General features: G+C 35.1%; 1 protein-coding gene across 21 annotated transcripts; it reads right to left on the bottom strand.

Annotated features, from left to right (window-relative positions):
* Positions 1-1,017: 1,017 nt before the first annotated feature.
* On the bottom strand, positions 1,018-16,100 carry LOC125495003 (anaphase-promoting complex subunit 2-like). 21 transcript variants are annotated; one of them, XR_007271430.2, is made up of 7 exons: positions 15,688-16,096; positions 13,951-14,025; positions 10,113-10,233; positions 9,404-9,481; positions 8,472-8,567; positions 2,295-2,354; positions 1,018-2,172 (listed from the first exon to the last, which is right to left on the bottom strand). XR_007271430.2 is itself a non-coding variant. In XM_048639129.2 (6 exons), exons 1-5 carry the CDS (start codon positions 15,778-15,780, stop codon positions 2,332-2,334), a joined length of 390 nt encoding a protein of 129 aa, XP_048495086.1. In that variant the 5' UTR covers positions 15,781-16,097; the 3' UTR covers positions 1,018-2,172; positions 2,295-2,331. The 21 variants fall into 21 exon arrangements, 7 of the variants coding, with proteins under 7 accessions (XP_048495086.1, XP_048495085.1, XP_048495087.1 ...); XR_007271443.2 differs by having other exon boundaries at positions 1,018-1,327; positions 1,919-2,354; positions 10,003-10,233; positions 13,951-14,038; positions 15,688-16,084; XR_007271435.2 differs by having other exon boundaries at positions 1,018-1,747; positions 1,919-2,354; positions 10,003-10,233; positions 13,951-14,038; positions 15,688-16,083.
* Between the last annotated feature and the right edge of the window lie 6,110 nt (positions 16,101-22,210).

Below are 22,210 nucleotides of genomic sequence, written 5' to 3'. Positions count from 1 at the left end.
GACCACTTATTGCTATAATTTATATGTTCATTGATTGAGGGGGAGGGGGGGTTTTAAGAGTGAAGACCTAAAAATTGCTCTTAAAAGTGGTAACTGGCTATATTAATATACAAAAGTATTTGGTGATTAATACCATACAATAATACTAGCAATTTATGCACGCTATGTGTGCTTTAATTAATAATTTTCTTTGTTAGTTATTTTTTCGCAGTAAATTTTTTTATGATTTTTTTTCCCAAGGTAATTGTTTATAGCATTTCAATAATTTTAGTTCTTCTTAATTATGATATTTTATGAGTAAATAATTTGAAATCAATGAAACACGTATAATGCATAAAGCAATTAGAAATTATATATCACTAACCTTTTGTTGTTTTTAACATATAGTTGGAGTTAAGACTATGGGAGGATTCAATTTTATTACTTTAGATAAAGAGCCTTATTTTATATTTAAAAAATATATAAGTTCTATATACATTATATCATCAAATTTTTACATACTACATCAGTATTGATAATGTATTAATGTATTTCAATAACACACTTCTGATTTTGTTTTATGGTCTTTTCTAATCAATCTATAATCATATGTGTATGTTTTTCAATGTTTCATTTTAAATTTATGATAAGTTTCCTTATTTAAAATGATTTTGTCAATTTTATGTTGATTTGCATTGATTGCGCTAACTTTGAGTTGTTTAGGACTTAGAAGTGTTGTTTGAAGTTTTTTTTTTAAAAAATAATTTATTTAATAAGAATAAAAATGTAATTTCAAATGAGGACACTGTTGCTCCCCTCTTTACTTATAGTATAAAGATACAAAAGTATTTGGTGATCGATACTATACAATAATATAGTGACAAATATATGGACATGTACAATAATCAGGAGATGGACAACTAGTTGGTGCTTCCATCTATCCCTAGGTGATAACGTTTCGATTCTTGTGGTGGTCGTGGGAGTATAATTGTAGCATGTATGGGTAAGTTGTAATTTAGGCCTCGTCAGTAGGGCATGTTAATAATATACAATACCATTTTTTTTATGTAAAAAAAGGTACATGGGCATGTTCACTACAAATGTTCTAATACATTGCTACAGGCTTGCAGTCATCGAGGGACCAGACCAGGTTCACCACAGAATGCATTTGGCTCGAATATTCTAGCAGAATCATCATTGTATACTCCAGCTACAACCCAATCTACAGCATCAAAGGATGATTTCGGAGTTCCTTTTGGCATTCTCCATAGTTAATTAGGAGGGCCACACATATGAACAAAGATATTGCAAGTGCAACCAATGAATTTATGCTTAGAACCGGCTTCACCTAAAAAACACAGACGAAATTATAATACATCGAAAATGACAAATACGTTTTTTATGACCACCAAGAATCCTTGGGTCCAATAGTATGACCACCAATGAACTGGCAAGGCATCCTTTGCGAGTTCTGCCATCCAAAACCATAAACCATCCATCTCGGCAAAGAGTTGCACACAATCAGGCTAAATTTTCAAAAGGGCTAATCCCAATTTCGACCAGCCTTTTCACAATAATCTCAACTATGGATAATTTAAGAACAATACTAATTTCAACTATGGATATTATATTACCTTTTTATAGTGATCCAATTACTAATTAATACTACTCTGGATTTAAACTTTGACTCTCAACATGGCTCACTTCTCTGGTCTGATGCTCCTCTAATAGTCCCCTGACAGGTCAATCACATTGTAGAATAGACAACCTGCATGCTCAAGTCCATCAAAGCTATAAAAATAATAATTGTCCCCTTCTTATTTTAGTATGTTGCTTAAAACCATAAATTAGAGGCAAGATTGGAAATATCCATTATCTGGCTAAACTCATCTCAGTACTTACAAGGTATATTAGTAGCCATTGAAGCAAAAAGGCATACCTGGATTGGAGGCCAAAAATTTGATGATATTATCGTAGCATCAAGAACATCCAGTGAAAACTCAGTGTTTACCACTTCACCCCCTACAAGCAAGTTATTCCAATTCTTGCAAAAGAGAAGAATTGCAGGGGTAACTGATTGAGATGTCTTTGGTAAAAGTTGTTTTTTTGAATATTGCTGTTAGTTCTCTTGGAATCAAGTAGATCATTAAGCATAATATCACATTTCTCCATGCTACTCTCCCCAAATTGTGTCTGGCACGAAAAGGACAAAACATAAACATCAACAATATCAACTGAAGACATACTATTGGACACTTATATCCACCGTTGACAATGAACCTGCTCTGATCATCAAATAACATACAACCACTGACCTTGAGGAGTTCTAGTGTTCCTATCTCCGAGTCAATGTCATAGTCCGATTTGTTCAGAAGCTTCTCAGCCAGCAAAACACGATATTCATTGATTAGCTGATCTTTTGACCCAATTATCCCAACATTCATTTAAATACATCAAGGGATACACAATAGGTCCCCACCAAAAATATCAAACAATCAATAACCTATGACCTTATGAACAAGACACATGGTGCAGATCTGAGGTAATAAACCAATGTGGGATCGGTGAGCCCGTACTCCTGTAGCAAGTGACTTCATGCAAACAGCAATCAATACTCAAGAATTTAGAGTACTCCTAATCTTAGTTTAAAAAGCACATATAGGCGCGCGCAGAAAAAAAAACACTTTAAAAGTCGCCGGAGGCACACCTGCCGAAAAAAATTGGTAAAAATTTCCAAGAAAAAAGGTATTCTGCAAGCATCTCTCCCCCCAAAAGCGCAAGGAGGTGCACCAAAGGCAAGGTGCAGCCCCTTGCACCTTGGTGCGCCTCATGCTTTTTAAGCTACTGTTCCCTATACTCCTGCTATCCCCTAACGATGTTAACAATTATTATACCAAATTACCAATGGGATGTGGGATCATGAAAAAAGTAAATGAGTGTGGAAGAAAAAACTAAAGGTTAAAACATAATGAAACTAAAACTTCACCAAAAGAGGAATTACGTAGAAGCGTGAAAAAATTATGGAACATATGGGAAAGAAAAGTGTGAAGATCAATAGATGAAGGAGGGAGTAATCAGTAAGGTTGCCTAACTCTTAATAATGAAACAATACACTGAGATAAAAATTATGTAAATCCATCGACAAACATAGTCATGCTTGATATAATGCCCACTTAACTTTAAAGGGAAAGGGGAAACTCATACACGAATCTTGTAACACATGTAATGTGACTTTGATCATGTTTCATATAAAATTTTCTTTGGTTAAACTGTATTACTCAGCTAATCACTATTAGTTGAGTTAGTTATTGATTAATTTTATAAAAAGAATTGTGTTTTTTCATTTGAAAAGTAATGTGTTAGGATGATGAAAACATTAAGCATTAAATGGTCATTGTATGATCCTCAAATACCAATCTATTACATTACTATATTTAATGTCAAACATAATAATGTGTTTCGATGATAAAAAGATTAAGCATCAACATGACAATCTATTGATACTCGAAAGAATTTTCAATTGACTTTCCTCCATTCTATAAGCGCCTAAAAAAAGTGTTTGACCAACTGGTCAAGTACCTAAATAGGCGTTTGACCAGCTGGTGAGGCGCCTAAAACAGGCGTTTGACCAGCTGGTGAGGCGCCTAAAACAGGCGTTTGACCAATTGGTCATGCGCCAGCACCTATTTTATACGCAACTGGTTAAACGCCTATATTAGGCGTCTAACTTAGGCGTTAGACAGATGATATGATATTTTTCTTTTGTAAAAGCATGGTTAATAAATATTGTTTCAACTTATAGATTTTAGCTTAAAATTTTGAATATGTAGTAGAATAATATGTATACATAATATGTAAAATTTACATGATGAATTTACATGATGTATTATATGAATTATCTCTAGATTTTTAACATATGATAATAGTCATATTTAGATTTTAGCATATTAGAGTAGTTATAATATAATAGACATAAATTATTTAAATAGTGAAAACAAGTAAATAAAATTATTTTACATATAAGAATAGTTATTAAGCTCACCTTAAATTAAAAATCCATGAAAATATGGACGTTAAATTTGTTTTCGCTTAAAAATATATACAGACGCCTACTTTAGAGTTTGCTATTCCTCTCCACAGGCGGCTAAAATAGGCGCCTTCACCGGTTATCAGGCGTCTAAAATAAATGTCTAACCACAAATGACCAGACGTCCAATTGGACGACTGTACAAGTTTTTGCCATGTTTATTTTTTTTCAATTTATTGCTGGATTTATACTTTGTAATTTTGATATATAATGAATTAAATAGTTTATATTACTTGTATGGTCTTTAATATATTCCATACTCGAGCAATTATGGAGACGGGTTTAATTATCATACTAGATTTTGGATAAGTGATGGCTTCACGACGGTTAAAGAAGATCATCTTAATGAAATCGCAGTTTCCATAGGCTTTGAATTGGTTATTTACTCGTATATACATAATTATAAAGGTACCTGAATTTGTCATTTGAGATGTTTTCGTGGGACAAGATACAAGTAGATAAGGTAGACCCGAGAAAAGTAAAACGGCCTAATACATCGACAAAGTTTTGTGGATGTTCATTTACGATTGACTTGATTTTGATAAATCAATAATATATGTTTATTACCGATAGTAAATATGATTTACACAACCACGCATTTATAGCATATAAAGAGGGTCACAGACGGACTAGTGGGTTCAATGATGATGCTAGGTGGATGGTTCGACAAATGACTGATGATGAGACGGCACCGAAAAACATTCAAGTTGTTGTAGTATAAGCATACATACATCTTCACCAAACAATAAAGCATATATACAACGAGAGGTATTTTTACAAGATGGAACGACGTGAAGCGAATTTTCAGTTAAAAATTTTCTGCACCTTGTTGGTTGAAAAACTATGTGTCATGGTCATTACGAGATGATGGAGGTATTGCTCATGCATTCATGTGTAACTCTGTTGGTGCGAACGAATTTCGTACATATCCTATGGTAGTTGGCATCAATTCAACATATAAAACGAATCGATACGATATGCCTTGCATTCAGCTGATGGGTGTGGCAACGACAAATATGAACTTTCTCATCGCCTATGCCATAATGAAGGATGATACTGCACATAGTTACTGTTGGGTGTTGGAGTGCCTACGTAATCTACTTGACCATCATGTGAACCCACATTTCATATTTACAGATCGTGAATTGGGTTTGATTAGGCTCATTTGTTAAATTTTTCCAGATTCTGTTCATCTTCTTTGTACATAGCATATTAACAAAGATCGACACACGAGTTAGCAGAATGTGTAGGGCAAGTTATTTGGAGAGCAATTTCATGCTAGCCATTGATGGAATGTGCTAAATGCAAACACTAAAGATAGATATGAGGTTGCATTGGCAAATTTAAAATCCACTTGGGCGTGGAAGCAATCCATTATTGATTATGTTAAGACAACATAGTTGGATCCCCATAAGACCAAGTTTGTAAAAGCATGGACCAATGATGTGCTTCATTTTTTTAACACAAGCACACATGGAGTAGAGAGTGCACATACAACTCTCAAAAATTAACTCCAAACCTCCACTTATGCCTTGGATACACTCTTTAAACGTGTTAATTTGTTCATTGATAGTCAAATGATCAAGATCAAGTATAATTTAGAGAAATATAGGTGCAGAATTAATATGCAACATATGATATAATTTTTTCGTCATTTAATTGGCCACGTTATACATTAGTGGCTCAATTTGATGATGTTGGAAAACACTAAACGCCTAAACTTAGGAGATGGGGTGTTTGATTAGTGTGGTTGTCGCCTTTTGTTTACTTTTGCTAACCCATGTGCACGTGCCTTACACTTGGTTATTAACGAATGCAGAAGTTTGTATCTTCCGCATATTCATTATTTTTTTAAGACTTTGGTCATGGGAGATAATGTAAATGCAGCAGATTATGTTAGTCACTGTGATCCGGATGTTGAATATTTTCAAGGATTACCTGCTGAACTTTCTGAGTGCGATCCGACGATTAGAAGAGGTATAACAGACCTTATTTGTTAGCAGTTACACCGAGAGGATGAGGGAGTTCAACAGCCTCATGTAGTTATTTTTAGGAGAGGTTAAAGGTCCAATTAAATGACGGAAAGATTTTATCATATGTGCATACTAATTCTGCACCTATATTTCTCTAAGTTATCCTTGATCTTGATCATTTGGCTAACAATAAACAAATTAACACGTGTAAAGAGTGTATCCAAGGCACAAGTGGAGGTTTGGAGCTAATTTTTGAGAGTTGTATTTGCACTCTCTACTTCATGTGTGCTTGTGTTCCAAATATGAAGCAACATTATTGGTCCATGCTTTTACAAACTTGGTCTTATGGGGATCCAATTACGTTGTCTCAAAATAATCAATAATGGATTGCTTCCACACCCAAGTGGATTTTAAATTTGCCAATGCAACCTCATATCTATTCTTAGTGTTTGCATTTATCACATTCCATCAATGGCTAGCATGAAATTGCTATTCAAATAACTTGCCTTACATATTCTGCTAACTCGTGTCTCGATCTTTGTTAATATGCTACGTACAAAAAAAAATAAACAGAATCTGGAAAAATTTAACTAATGAGTCTAATTAAACCCAATTCACGATCTGTAAATATGACATGTGAGTTCATATTATGGTCAAGTAGATTACGTAGGCATTCCAACACCCAACAGTAACTATGTGCACTATCATCCTTTACTATAGCATAGGCGATGAGAAAGTTCATATTTGTCGTTGTCACACCTATCAGCTGAATGCAAGGCATATCGTATCGATTCGTTTTATACGTTGAATTGATGCCAACTACCATATAATATGTACGAAATTCGTTCGCACCAACAGAGTTACACATGAATGCATGAGCAATACCTCCATCATCATCATCTCGTAATGACTATGACACATAGTTTTTCAACCAACAAGGTGCAGAAAATTTTTAACTGAAATTCGCTTCACGTCGTTCCATCTTGTAAAAATACCTCTCGTTGTATATATGCTTTATCGTTTGGTGAAGATGTATGTATACTTATACTACAACAACTTGAATGTTTCTCGGTGCCGTCTCGGCATCAGTCATTTGTAGAATCATCCACCTAGCATTATCATTGAGCCCACTAGTCCGTCTGTTACCCTCTTTATATGCTATAAATGCGTGTTGTGTAAACCATATTTACTATCGGTAATAAACATATATTATTGATTTCCCAAAATCAAATTAATCCTAAATGAACATCCACAAAACTTTGTCGATGTATTAAGCCGTTTCACTTTTCTCAAGTCTACCTTATCTCCTTGTATCTTGTCCCACGAAAACATCTCAAATGACAAATTCGGAGACCTTTATAATTATGCTTATACGAGTAAATAACCAATTCAAAGCCTATGACAACTGCGATTTCATTAAGATTATCAGACGTCTCTTTAACCGTCGTGAAGCCATCACTTATCCGAACCTATTAAAGACCATACAAGCAATATAAACTATTTGATACTCCCTCCGTCTTAGAATATTCTTTACACTTTTCTTTTTTATCTGTCCAAAATACTCTTTACACTTCTATTTTAGGATATGATCCACTATTATTCTAATCATTATACCTTTTAACTATTTGTCCCACTCTCTCTCCTCCAAATAAAATGATATCACTTATTACCTACCAACTCTAACCATAGCCTATATTCTCTCTCCTTAAAATAAAATAATACTACTTTTACAAACTACTAACTCCTATCACATTTACTTTTTAATAAAATAACAATTAATAATATAACAATCAGTCTATGTTAGACGCCTGGCCACCACAAGTGCAAGCGTCTATATTAGGCGCCTGACCACTATATTTTAGACGCGTTATCACTCGTGGAGGTGCCTATTTTAGACACCTGACAACTGGTGCAGGTGCCTGTATATATTTTTAAGCGAAAAAATATACCGTCCATATTTTCATGCATTTTTACTTTAAGGTGAGCTTAATAACTATTCTAATATGCAAAATAATATTATTTACTTGTAGTTTTCACTATTTAAATAATTTATGCCTATTATATTATAAGTACTCTAATATGCTAAACATCTAAATATAACTATTATAAGATACTAAAAATCTAGATATAATTCATATAATACATCATGTAAATTCTACATTTCTACTTTGATATAGTAAATTCTATCATGTAAATTTTACATATCATGTAAACATATTATTCTACTACATATTCAAAATTAAAGGTAAAATTTATGAGTAAAAACAATATTTATTAACCATGCTTTTACAAAAGAAAAATATCAGATCATGTGGTCAAGCGCCTAAGTTAGATGTTGCCTAAAATAGGCGTTCAACCAGCTGGTTAGGCGTCTTAGGCGCCTAACCAGCTGGTCAAACGCCCAACTATTTTCACCGGCGAAAAAAACTCACATTGTTTGCCATGACATCGGAGTTGATTCTTCTTGATTGGTCACCACCGGTCAATGTCGGTCAACGCCGGCAAACACCTTGGTCAATGCCGGAAATCTTGAGAGAAAATGAAAGTAAATAAAGAAAGTGTGGTGGGTTTGTGTGAAACACCTTGAAGATATGTGGGAGTTTAAATAAAGAAAGGGAAAGAGAAAAGGAGGAAATGTCATGTATAAGATACACATACAACCCATGTACTCCCTCCGTCCTCTATTAATTTACCCCTTTCTTTTGCAAAGAGTTTTAGGAGGTATAGTATTGTGGGGCATACAAAGAGAGAGAAAAGATTATTTATACTTAAAGTTGAATATATGTGATGAAAAGTTCGTGGTCACATTCCAAAAATAGCAAAAAAATAAAGGGGTAAACTAATAAGGGACACCCTTAAAAGAAATAGGGGTAAGCTAATAGAAGACGGAGGGAGTATTTGTATACAAAAATACAGAGCATTAGTATGAAATTTCAAGGTGGCCTTTGGCATTTAGCAAAGGCCTGAAGACTATATATATTTTTATTGTCACTGCTTCAGGGCCAAAGAAAATTAACATGCACTTTAGACAAAAATGAGATGCTTGAATTATTAACTCTAAAACATCTTAACCTCTAATAATGTAAAACTGAAGTGAAATGAAATCTACTGAACTGAAATGAAAATAAGATGGATAGAGAACAGGCCCTTGGTATTAATTCGGTCAGATGTACCGTTCCAACTTTAGGTATTTATTCGATCAGATCTAATATTCCAACTTCAGTCAAGAAATTTTTTTAAAAAGAATGAACTTAGTCAACATTAAATTTTGGTCATACTCTAGTTCTTCTACTGTGAGCTAGCCTATTTGATAATTCACATCAATCTTGTCAATTGCAGCTGAGTCTTGGAAATATATACTCACATACGAGCGTCCTAGCAAATGAGATGGGAAGTAAAAGGGCAGAGACTTCATCATCTTCAAGGTCAAGTTGCCAAGTCACTGCTCCAAAAAGAATTTGCATTAACAGAACAATTATGAGCATTTGTATGATCCAGTGAAATAGAGCAAGGTAGTGAATTCTAGTTTTCTCAATAAGTGTATGATCTTTTAAATACTATTTATGAGCATTTGATGAATCTAGAAGTTAAAACAATCTGCACGAGTTAATATAAGTAGAGGAAGTAAAGCATGTGTAGGCTGTTGTCTCACATAGTCACACTTTACTACCATCCCCAAGAGAGTAATAACAGGAAAAAAGGAGTCAACAAACAAAAATTATTTTCTTTTTGGAGGCATAAAATAGCAAGTAAATTTCAAAATCTGTAAAACAGCACATTACCCCAGTGTCACAGAATGGCTCCGACCTAAGCATGGTAAGGGGGAACATCTTAGAAACCATACATGAAAATCCCACCAGTAATTGCACATATATACAATTGCCATTAAGCCGCCACCTCCTTCGACCACAAGACTATTGAAACACAAAATGTCATTACTCTGGGTATGTATGCAACACATACCAGGAAACTGGCGTGGAAGTGATGCCATTAGAACTGAAGAAACATTTGCTGGTATTTAGAAAGAAGATAAATACTTCCGATATTTGAATTGTATTTGCTGTCTGACATACCATCTCTGTGGGATTGCAAACTGTGAACAAGCATTAACAAAGATCTGTCCTGGCATTGCTTTACCAATGACATTTCTGCTAAAGCTCTGTACAGGGATTCCTCTAGTCTACTCTCTTCATTCTGCCACCAAAAAAACACAAAATCATAGTAGTTTCATAGATGTGCAGCGACTAGAATTAAGCTAGCTTAGTAAAGTAGCAAGAGAGAATAAACATAGATTGTCAATCATACAAAAACTATGCAATCTAAGTATATTACCAAGATCAAAGACAAGCAATAATTATTCTAACTATATTATGTCGAACACTTCTTAAATTTTTAATGAATCTTCTGGCAGCAAACTGTAGACCAACAGCACTTACGCTACATGTAAGGATCAAAGAATGAGAAAAGTACAAGTCCCAGTTTTGCAACTCAAAAGACAGCTGCGTCAAATGTACCCAGCCCCCATCCAACGTAGTTCAGATTCTCAAAGTTAGGAAAACAGTTAAGAGTTTATGTTTCCTAATTGCAGGACATGTTTCCTGCTATGAATTAACATAGCTTGGACAGATTATAATAGTAAAATAGAGAGATTAAAGGAGAAGATGAACTTTGATTGAATATTAATAGTAAAAACAGCAAAAGTAACCGATATTCAAGCTTTCGAGAGGCTTGATTCTCTCCCAAATGAACTACAAGAGCTCACCTAATTTTTCCTTAACAATTTTCAACATGTTCTTCTCTCTCTAATTATCCCTATATATAGTGTAATTACCCTAGCACAACTACCTAGCTTATTCACCAAGCTACTAATTACGATAATACCTAAATTACCCTCCCCTAAAATATGAGTTCATAGTATTACCGGCCCCCCAAACTTCCACCTTGTCCTCAAGGTGGATAGTAATTAGAACGAAATTCCCGGCCTTGGCAACAATTAGCAATGTCCGTGTGAGAATTGATGCCCGGCTTCCACTGGCGTTCAAGCTCTTCATTTTGGAGTCCTTGTTCTTCCTCTGGTGGTGTAGCTAAGAAAAAGTCAGCCTTGAAGTTGTCAAGGGGTAGAAGTAAAGAGTGGTTGAAATTGGGATTTTCAGAGGTAAGATGGAAAGGGGGTGGGTTGAGGAAAGTAAGAGCAGTGTTGAATGGTTTGGTTGTAGAAATTTTTTCTAGAGTGAATTTAGATGTGGAAGAAAAATCAGAAAGTTGGGACTTTGTGGACTGGACAAGTTGGGAAAGGGAATGGGCTTAAAGATGATTGGGCTGAGATTTAAGTATGGTGGCCCAGAAAGGTGTTCCACACTAGTTGGTCTGAGCATGAAGTTAGGAGTGTTGACATCTAGAACTAGGTTGGGTTGATTAGGTAGAACTGGGTTGAGTTGCTATGAATTAACATAGCTTGGACTGATTATAATAGTAAAATAGAGAGATTAAAGGAGAAGATGAGCTTTGATTGAATATTAATAGTAAAAACAGCAAAAGTAACCGATATTCAAGCTTTCGAGAGGCTTGATTCTCTCCCAAATGAACTACAAGAACTCACCCAATTTTTCCTTAACAATTTTCAACATGTCCTTCTCTCTCTAATTATCCCTATATATAGTGTAATTACCCTAGCACAACTACCTAGCTTATTCCCCAAGCTACTAATTACGATAATACCTAAATTACCCTCCCCTAAAATATCAGTTCATAGCATTTCCTTAATCAACTTTATGTGAAATGCATGATGGAAGTAAGAGTTTAAGCAAAAGAAAAACTTAACTACTTGATTTTCGATTAGCGTGGGGAACACTTTTGTACATATAGTCTAATACATTAATTAAACCTCATTAAACCTTGTGCACTTCTTATATATGTGAAGCTGCAAACGGTGTTTTAAAATCAAGGGTCAATTAGATTTGTTGTTACAAGGGTATGGTTGCGTATGTCCGACCCCCCTGCAGCAACGAATGTTGTTTTTTTGTTGTAGTCTTATACATTAATTAGAAGGAAGCTAAACAAAGTTATGTCTGGTACCAAGACTAATTCCTAACTTCTATAAAACAGCCTCAACTTGTCAGGAACCGCAAACGAGGTCTCAACCAGTTCATGGTACAAAAAATAAATTAGATAGGTGCTTACCAAATGTATTTTAAAGAAGGCATGACCTAAGAAGGTCAACGTTAGTAGCTATGTTACTCCGACACGGATACGGGTGTCGTATCCAAGTAGGGATCGGAGGATCCGACACTCTACTCCAAAAGTATGGCCGATACGGGGATACGATCAAAAGAGTGTCTTGGCCAGTTTTATAGACATGGATATCGGATAAGTGTCGGAAAAAAATCCACACACCTTTTTTCTGTAAAAAAAAAAAAGTTGTAAAATTGTAAAAATGTAGGTAGAATTTAAAATTTTACCTTGAAAATTATTATGGTTCAATAAGTAAAAGAGTAAATGAGGGCCATGTTTACACACTAGTTCCAACTTTCAATAGTCAACTGTACATTTAATAAGTATTTATTTTGCTTTTATTTGTTTTGCTTTTCTTTATAACATTCCAAGTTTTAGTAGTATTTTTTTTGTCAGAACAACCATTTCCACGTTTTGCCCTTCCACCCTTTCACCTTCTATCTCTGTCTTTCATCTTCTTCGGTTCTCTTCTTTCTCCCTCCGTGTGTCAATCACATTCTTCGCATCATAACAATGGAATCCTCCTTCCAGTTTAAAATTGATCGAAAAGCAAAATCCCCATGTTAATTTTCCTAAGCTCGGTCTCCTCTCTTTCCAATTTCACATCTAGGGTTTGTCATCCAAGCCCTAGATCCGTAATTTCTCCTTTGCAATTTCAATGCGTTTTTCTTTATTCTCTTTTTCTCTTCTCATCGGGTGATTTAGACACCTCTCTTCCGATACTTTTCTGATACCCAACTCGGACACTTCTTCCAGGCGTGTCGAGCGTCGTGTTGCATGTCGTGTCGAGTAGACACGCAACACCCAAGGTGGAAGAGGGTGTCGAAGTAACACAGGTGAGTAGTATGACCTTCCCTCCTTAACAACAAAAGAGCAACTCATCTCATGAACATATAGAATGGACAATTCAAAGAGTCAACTGCTTGGTGTTTGTTCTCACACAAGGCTGAAGACTGACCGTACACCCAAAGGGGATGAAGTTTGATGTGGGACAATAAGAAACATTCGGAGAGGGAAGACTTTTATCAATATGATTTTGTGTCCCAAAGGATCTGAGTAAATGCATGCGCGAGCGTCCGCGGGTCCCTTGTGGTTTTAAATACCCAAGTACAATTAAATAAAATTTCAAAAGCCTAGTACAAGCCACACCCTACTTGCAACATGTATTTTTTTCTAGTTTCTCAATACGCCATACGAGACATTTAAGAGAAATACACCAAGTCTCACACAATTCCAAGCAAAGGAAAGCAACAGTGACAGATAATGAGGCAGGTGACATGATGGCACAAGAAAGTAGTTGTATCAAATGAGAATCATCTGATTACACAAACAAGACATGCAGTCCAGAAAGACACATTACATCATGTACAAGGCTAGACCAAATCAATATAGTTCTTATACCATCAAATATCATCTGTAGCCATAGAGATGCAAGTTAGAAGGTAATATTGAGTTGTAAGATTTAAATTTAGCACTCTAAAAAACCTCAATTGACTGCAATACCATTTAGCAGGAATGAAAAGTGAAAGATAAGAAGCTTCTCACGGCATGAAAAACTTTACTACATAACATAGTCCACTACAATCTAATAGAAAATACTATTCCCTTGAAATTATCCTTTACGAACTTTTATTCAACGACCAGACAACAAAAAGTATGAAAAAACTGAGATATACTCACCATGGAAATTGACCCACCAACATAAGCATCAAAGTGTTTCCAGAACCTTGAAGCTCCCGTTGTCTCAAAAGTTACCTGCAATAGAACACTACTTCACTACAATGATTAATTCTTATACGGCATACTTAAATAAAAATAATAATAAAAATAACTCATAATTCTACCCCAAGAAGAGCAGTCACGCACATATTTCAAGGTCGGATTTTGATCGTTACATTTTCCATAATTGTTGATTGATAGCCTATAGCTAATTTAGCAGAATTATACTAGAAAGTACTTTCATAAGTTCACAAAATTATCTTTGATAACTTATTCGCCACGGTATGAAAGAAAGTTATTGTCAAAGTCCGGACTTGGAATCTGTCTATGGCTTACACATGGGCACCAATGGAGCCTGCTGATGATAGTCTTTTGAAATATTTCCAAAAGATGAAAAAATTTAAGTTGAACTTTTGAATTTACTATATTCTTTTTGCAACCCAGATTTTATGATCGACAGCAAGGAATCATTCAACTGCTAACCATAAGTGATCCACATGAACACAATTAAAAAGACACATCAGTGTCATAAGTAGACTCACCTTCTCTGAGGTGTACACCAGCTGACTGTTCACTCGCAATCCCCCCCCCCCTCCGCCACACACACAGTCTTTCCTTCACCACTACCCACTTCTATCATACAACTATAATGCAATCGCACTAATTTAATCATTGTTTTGAATGTTTTCGCATTACCTGAGAAGTTATAATCCAAACAATAATACAAAAACTAGCCTATATTTATCGTAACCACATTTAGTCCTCACTTGATTTGCGAGCAGAAATTGTCAGCATTTGGCAACATCTATTCTAAGTATGGACATCTCAAAAGAACAAACTTAACAAACTAGCTCCTTCAGGCTTAAGCAACTTGGCATTTACAAACAGGGGCGGACCTACTAAGGGTCCTGGGTGGCACGTGCCCCACCAAAAAAAATCAGATTCTTTTTACTTTTAAAGGTCAAGCAGATTTTTACAATATGTTAAAATTAAAATGCGCGCAAAAAAATAACATATAATGCAACTTGGTCCAGTGGTTCTCTTAGTAACATGAAATATAGCAATTGATGTTGCCGCCCCTGAGGTTTGACTTCCCGTAACTGCATTTTCTGCTTTCTTTTTTTTTTCTTTTTTTCTTTTCTTTCTTATTTGCTTTTGTTTTGTTTTTTGTTTTTTCTTTAATCTTTTTTACTTCTTACTCTTTCTCTTCTCTATTTTTTTCTTCTCCATTTTGGATCTTCTTGTAAACTTTAGTAACAAATTGAAATAAAAGTTGCATCTGTTGATGAATGTGAAAGTCAATATGTTAAATATACTAAAAATGGAGATAGTATTGAATACTTAATATTATTTATTAAGGTTGTGAAAATTAAAGTGTTGCATTGTTTTAAAATATGATATTATGATTTTTCTTTTGTATTTTGGAGCCCCACCAAATTCGAAATTCTGGATCCGCCCCTGTTTACAAAACGTGTAACTTCATCCACAAGTACCACTTATAGCATACAACTCAAATCAAATCACACTGTAGAACAAATTAGCTGCGAAGAAAATAGCTTTCTGCACACATTCTCAATATTAAGCTCTATAATAATCAATATGCAATGTCCTTACTCCTAAAGTCCTAACTAACAATTAATTACACTATATGTTTTAGGCAATAACAAACTAGAAGCAGCAAAATTGTGGCAGATATACCTCAAGGGATTGAAGAAAATGGTCTTCAACGAGAGAGCGAAGGCCGTAATCACAGAGACGATGGTCCTCTAGTCTCAAAAGAGATTTCAGCATTACCGCTAGAAAGTGCTTCAGTTGTAGAGCAAAAAATATCGCAGCTTTTGAGAAAATCTTCAATTGAATCGGAGGTGAGAGAAGCTAGTGCTTCCAAATTGCATTCTTTTGTGAGAAGAGAGAGCAAAGGAGTTTAGGGTTTTGATTTTAAGTACATCGACATGCTTTTTCATTTGATGTGACTACTCATAACTCTGTAGTAATGTTCTGTTCAAGGAAGGTTTGGCTAAGTAGCGTCATCTCAGTCAACATCATACTGACTTGATTTGAACCAAATTTTACATTTTTAGTTTTGAAATTTGTCCATATAAAACAAATTTTTTTTGAAATGTTCTCTCCATCTTAAATTAATGGAAAATGATATACATAGCCCTTGATTTTTAAGATTTGGACATAACTATTTTAGTCTATTTTTTTATTATTATGTAAAGCAAAAAAGTGAGAACTAACTTTCCAAGACTTTTTATGGAAAAAAATTCTGCCAGTCCATATGTGTCACAACACATGACAAAGGAGAATTTTTATTTTCCAAAAGGTTTCATCATAACTCGTTGTTGAGCAGGAACACGATAAGGAATTCTAATGTCCCCCTCCTTTTTCCCTCTCTTTTCTTTCATGGATCATAAGCTTTAGTGATCGAATTCTTATTATATTCTTATCTAAAGTTCCCATTTTAAAACTTTCTATGTCAATCCTAAGAACAAACTGTTCTTGATGCTCTTCACAGAAGTTGTATATGTCATATGGAAGCAACGTAACTCTAAAATTTTGTGTAATCAAAAGCTTGAGTCACCTCAAGTAATCAGAGAGATTTTGTTAAAGTAGGAGCTAGATGCTCAGATGAGGATAGGCATAAGTTAGTTATGTTTTAAGGTCTCTTGCTTGCTTCTTTTGTTTGTATGTTTGTTACCCTGTGATTAGTTTTTGTAATCACACCGTTTTTTTGCAATATATGATCCTTTATTTGCCAAAAACAAAAAATATAGAAACACCAAAGACCTTATATATCAAAACTAGATCAATTATACTCAAAGTTAATGAACATACACATCGAGCCACAAAGTCCTGAATTGAGTAAAAATAAAATTACGTATAAAACTCAACACCGCGATCACAAACACTACAAGAAAATAGGTTTTGGGCGACAATTTGAAACCCAAGGACAACAAAACTGAATTTCATGGCCCATAGTTGACAACAAGAGCGACGAGTTGAATTTGTTGCCCTAATGAACACTATTGTGTGACAAAAATGTTTTTTGTTGCCCAAATTCATATTGGGGCGACGATTTAAATCTTCGTTGCCCATTACCTTAATTAGGCGACAAAACTGCGTATTACGTTGCCCTTGTTTAGTGATGGGCAGTTCAAATTTAAGATTCGTCGCCCATGCTACATAGAAAATAGCAGAAAAATAAAACTCACTCCAAAAATTTCCCACAAAATCACGTTCCTTCCTCTCACACCCTCAAGATTTCAACTGCTCATAACTCTCAACTCACTTTCTTCGGTTCACGGTGGTTCAGCGGTGCCCTCATCTTCAATTTTTCTTGGTGAATTGGTGACTTCCGACGAGATCCTGGACATCTCTCAGGTGACGAGTTCAATTATGATGGCCAATTGATTTTCTCACGAATCAAACTGCAATGATTGACATATCTCACGTTTATCAGGTTTCTCGACATTCTCAACCACCTCACTCAGTTTCTTAGCATCTCGACCATCTTAGGTGATGTTTCTTTGATGAATTCTTTAATTATGATCGAAATTTCGATTGATGGTCAATTGTCACCCTTTTATGCTCTGCCCTAACTTTTTAAAATTACGCAATGGTGATGTGGGTGGCTGCCGGAGATCAACGGTGAGGCTGGCAGCGATTTCGGCGGCAAGGTTGGTATCTTTTGTTGTTTACCCTAAGTCACGAATCAACCCTTTCTTGTCAAGCTAAACAGTTGTTTACCTTGAATTATTGGTATGAATTTGTCAATGTTTTATTGAATTGGTTAGATGATATGTTTCTCATTATTGGTACAAAACTGATGGTGGTTCAAGGTACCTGAAACCCAGCCTAACTATGTATTCTCTAAACTTGTAACAAAAAAATCATAGTTTTTGTAGTTACTTTAGCCCATTCTTTTTTTGTGATTATAACTTGTATTGTGGACACATTCATGGTGACCAACATAAATTGGGGTTGTTTTGGTACTCTGGAAATGAAGCAGAGGAAAAAGCTGAAGTATATACTCTTTTTGTTTTTGGGTTTCATTGTCGATATTGGTTTGGACCAGATATTAATAGCTGGGTCATTAGGATGAGATTATAGCAACTTTTATCGTAGAGATTAAGATGGTGTTTTCTTGTCTGAAGCCGTTTTGGGTGGGTGGAGTTGGTGATGAGAAAAGAGACTCAAAGGGTAAAGTTAAAGGGTTAATGTTTTACAAAGATTTGGGTGAACATGTTTATGGTGAGTTTTCAATGGTAGTTATGCAAGCAAATGAAGTAGTAGAAGATCAAAGTCAAGTTGAATCAGGGCTTTTTACAACTATTAGTCCTGGACCTCATGGAGTCATGGTACTTTTATTGGCATATATGATGGGCATGGAGGACCTTAGGCTGCCTCTTTTATGAACAATAATTTGTTCCAAACTTTCCAAAGTATGCCACTCTTAACTTTAACTTATTCCATTCACCCCCGTTTTCATCTTAGTAAAATGATTGTATGCGTAAAATAGAGAAAGTCATAATCTTTTGAAGTAGTATAATAATTAAATATTGTAGCCAGAATTGAGCTACAACACCGCATGAAAATGGCGGCAGCAGCACCGCAGGGGCAACAACAACATCCATGGAGGCAGTAGCGGCGCACGAACAACATCGACACAAGAGCAGGGGTAGCAACGCAACCAATTCTTAACAAATACCAATTGAGTAGAGCAGAGAGAGAAAGCATAAAATAGCGTCGCTAGCTTGCGGCGGGTGGAAGCTCCGGTGAAGGTGGGAAACGGTGAAGGAGTTGGGAGAACTCGAACAGAGAGACGAAGGAAACATGTGATGAGGAGTTGGGTTTTTTTGGGTTTCATTTGATTTTGTAACATAAAAATCGATAATATTCTTTTAGGCGATTAAGGAGTTTAGAGCACCTGCAACTTGCAAATATTGAAGAGTTGGAGCTAGTAGCTTGGTTGTTGGAGTGAAAAGAAGGTTGTTGCTTGGGAAAGCCAAGTAGCTCCACAAAGCTACTTGCTTTGTTCTACTCTTTGTGGGCCCTACTTCCACTTTTCACTTTCCACTTTCACTTTTCATTTCACTCTCTATGTATAAATGCAATTGTTTAATATGATGATGACATGCAGGACCTATAAAAATTACAAGTGGTTGTAGTTTTCCATGGGAAGAAGTTGTAGCTTGGGAATGTTGTAGTTTGGAAATCTAATGTGGCACACAAAGCTACAAGTGGTTGTAACTTGCCACTGTAATTGCTCTTACGAGGAGTAATTTTGGGTTTGCATTTTTAGCAAAATACTACGTAGCAAATACTTGACACTTGAGACCCAAAATAGATTTAACAACACACCATAAAAATAAAATAATATATATTATGAATACGACATGGGATATTTATCATTTTTGTGTTTCCCATTCTATGAGAATCCAAAATGTCTCTAATATCACAACTTACTAACTTAATTATTTAAATATTTCCCAATATGATATCCTAACATGCAGTAACTATATCCAATTGAACTCCAAGCTATTCAAACTCGTTTCTAGAAATTTAATAGTATAATTAAGCTAATAAAATATTTAACTTATAATTAAACGCGTCTAAGGTAATACTTGCTATCTATAGATAACATATCATATCAATACCAACACATCAATAGAAGATAATAAAAAAATATCCCATGTATGATTTTGACTAATAATGATGATTAGAACACTTTTTTAAAAAAATTGGGTTGTTACATTCTTCCACCCTTATAAAAAGTTCTGTCCTCGAAACTTGAAATCAAACATTTGAAGAACCAATAAGTAAAACGATTTAACAACAAAATTCATTTAAACAAATAAACAAGAGAGAGTTTCGCTCTTATACACCAATTCCATTTACACAAACGAAAAAAAAATCTCAAGCTGCTAAGATATTAGATGTCGAGCCTCCATTCTGCCATCATCTTTTAAATCTCTACTTCAACCCGATTCCTGAAGTCGATGAGCAAAGAGAACTAAAGGGGCAATATTGTTGGTATTGTTCCAATTACCTCATTTGAAGTAAAACTCATTTCAATTTTTTTTTAAATTGTTGAGATTGAAAAAGTTTCCGCAAAATCATATTTCTATCCAATAAGTAGAAGTCACACACAATTACAACACACAAGATGAAATGCGACACAATTTGAGTTGTAACAATCATAGAAACATACGACACATTACATCACACCACCCATAAAAGAAAGTTCGTCCACGAACTTTTGAAACAACCAACTATGAAATGAGGCTATAGCATATAGGCATAAGAGTTTGACATCTGAAAAACAGTCACAAAACTAGATCAAGACCAATATCAATATCAATATCCCGAAACGTATGAAAGATAGGTGGTTACCGTAACGATAAAAAATCACTATCGGTCATAGCGGAAGGGCTTCCACATATATTTTATGAATTAAAATTTGAAGGCATGATTATAATTTAAGACAGTATGAAAGATGGGGCAATATTTTGAGGAAATACCTGGAAGCAAGAAGTTGAAGAAGGTGTATATTGATATCCAAGAGTACGCGAAAGCCAGAATGGAAGGTGCAATCAAGTTCGCCAAGAAGCAGAAGGTTAGTCTAGAGAGAGAAAGTCTGTTATGTGAATAAGAGCATATGAAGAGTGATGTGAAATGAGGAGCGGAGGTCACCCAAAGCGTATTTATAGAAAAACTCACGGTTTTGATCAAGCGACTCTTCGTCTTCCCGTCCTTGATCACGCCACGTGTTGTGAAATACGGAAACAGCTGTGAAGCAGTTGCTCATAATGACCTCTGACATCATTCGCGCACATCGAGGCGATGATTGGTATTCCACGACAACGGTTGATATTCCTACACCAATTCATATCAGATATATCCATGACGATTTAACATCCAATAAGTAAGATACGTCTTTACCAGACATATCAGCTTGGGGGCTAGTTGTATGGGGGCTGACTAAGTTCCATACCGGTCCTCATAGACCCATAAGAATCGTCATGTTCAATGCATTTATTGTAGAACCGTTGACTTTTTCATACCGGTTTTATCAGGGTACCTTAACGGTACTCCTCTTTGAGCCATTCTCATATGGGCTTGGGCTTGATCCAGTTACTATTTAAATGTGCCTACGGGCAAGCCTAAAGATAAGTATCAAAAGAGGATAGAATTGTATCCAACCAATAGGAGTAGAGTCCCATTCTAACAAGGACTTTTGGCGTCCCCTATAAATACCCTGTTAATCTGAGTCATAAGGTACGTTCACAATCGTTATTATACTCCACTTGAGAGCTACCGCTTTACCCATTACTAATTTAGGCATCGGAGGGGCGTTCCTCGGATCAACCCCCGAGGTTAGTTTACGTGTTCTATTTTGCAGGACATCAAACCGGCTTATATACGCAGAGGATACCGGTTCACACCCTACCACTTATGTCATACCGGAACACATGTAATTTGGGGTGTTCATGAAAAACCGAAACTGAAATACTGTATCGAAATACCGAAAAACCGATCTAAATGGGTGGTTACTGTAACGATAAAAAAAATTCAACCGTACGGATACCGAACCGATAATATTAACGGTTAAACGTTACAGTTACGGTTATAATTTTTGAGTGAAAGGTTAACATAAATATCGAATTTTTTTTTCTCTATTTAATTGTTGTGAAACAGTTTCAAACAATTACATTAATTCTAATATTTGTTGCTAAGTTACAACAATTAGAGTATGTAATTTATTTGAAAACTCTAGTACTAATATAAACACTATAATTAGGAAATTGAAGTAAACTATTAGTTTTATATTCCAATGGATTATCCACTTTATAATACATTTTATATTATAATATAACTAATATCAAAATATATGCAAAAAAAAATTGAAAATATATAATACATTAAGTAAAATATAATAGTATAAATTAAATAACAATGGTTAACTGAAAAACCGTACCGAAAATACGATTAACCGCTTAAGCGATAACCGGTCTAAATGGTTATGGTTCATAAAAAGAGCGAACTGAATTTTTCGGTTACCGAACCGAAATATTGATTCGGGACAGTTAACCACTATGAACACCCATACATGTAATGATGTAATATCAGTCCAAATAACAAATAAACAATGGACCACTTATTGCTATAATTTATGTGTTCATTGATTGAAAAGAGGAGAAGGGGGGGGGGGGTTGAA

Source organism: Beta vulgaris, chromosome 2 (assembly GCF_026745355.1).
Source record: "Beta vulgaris subsp. vulgaris cultivar EL10 chromosome 2, EL10.2, whole genome shotgun sequence".
NCBI classification, from domain to species: domain Eukaryota; kingdom Viridiplantae; phylum Streptophyta; class Magnoliopsida; order Caryophyllales; family Amaranthaceae; genus Beta; species Beta vulgaris.
Note: the sequence above shows the minus strand (reverse complement) of the source record. Positions and strands in the feature narration are given on the sequence as shown.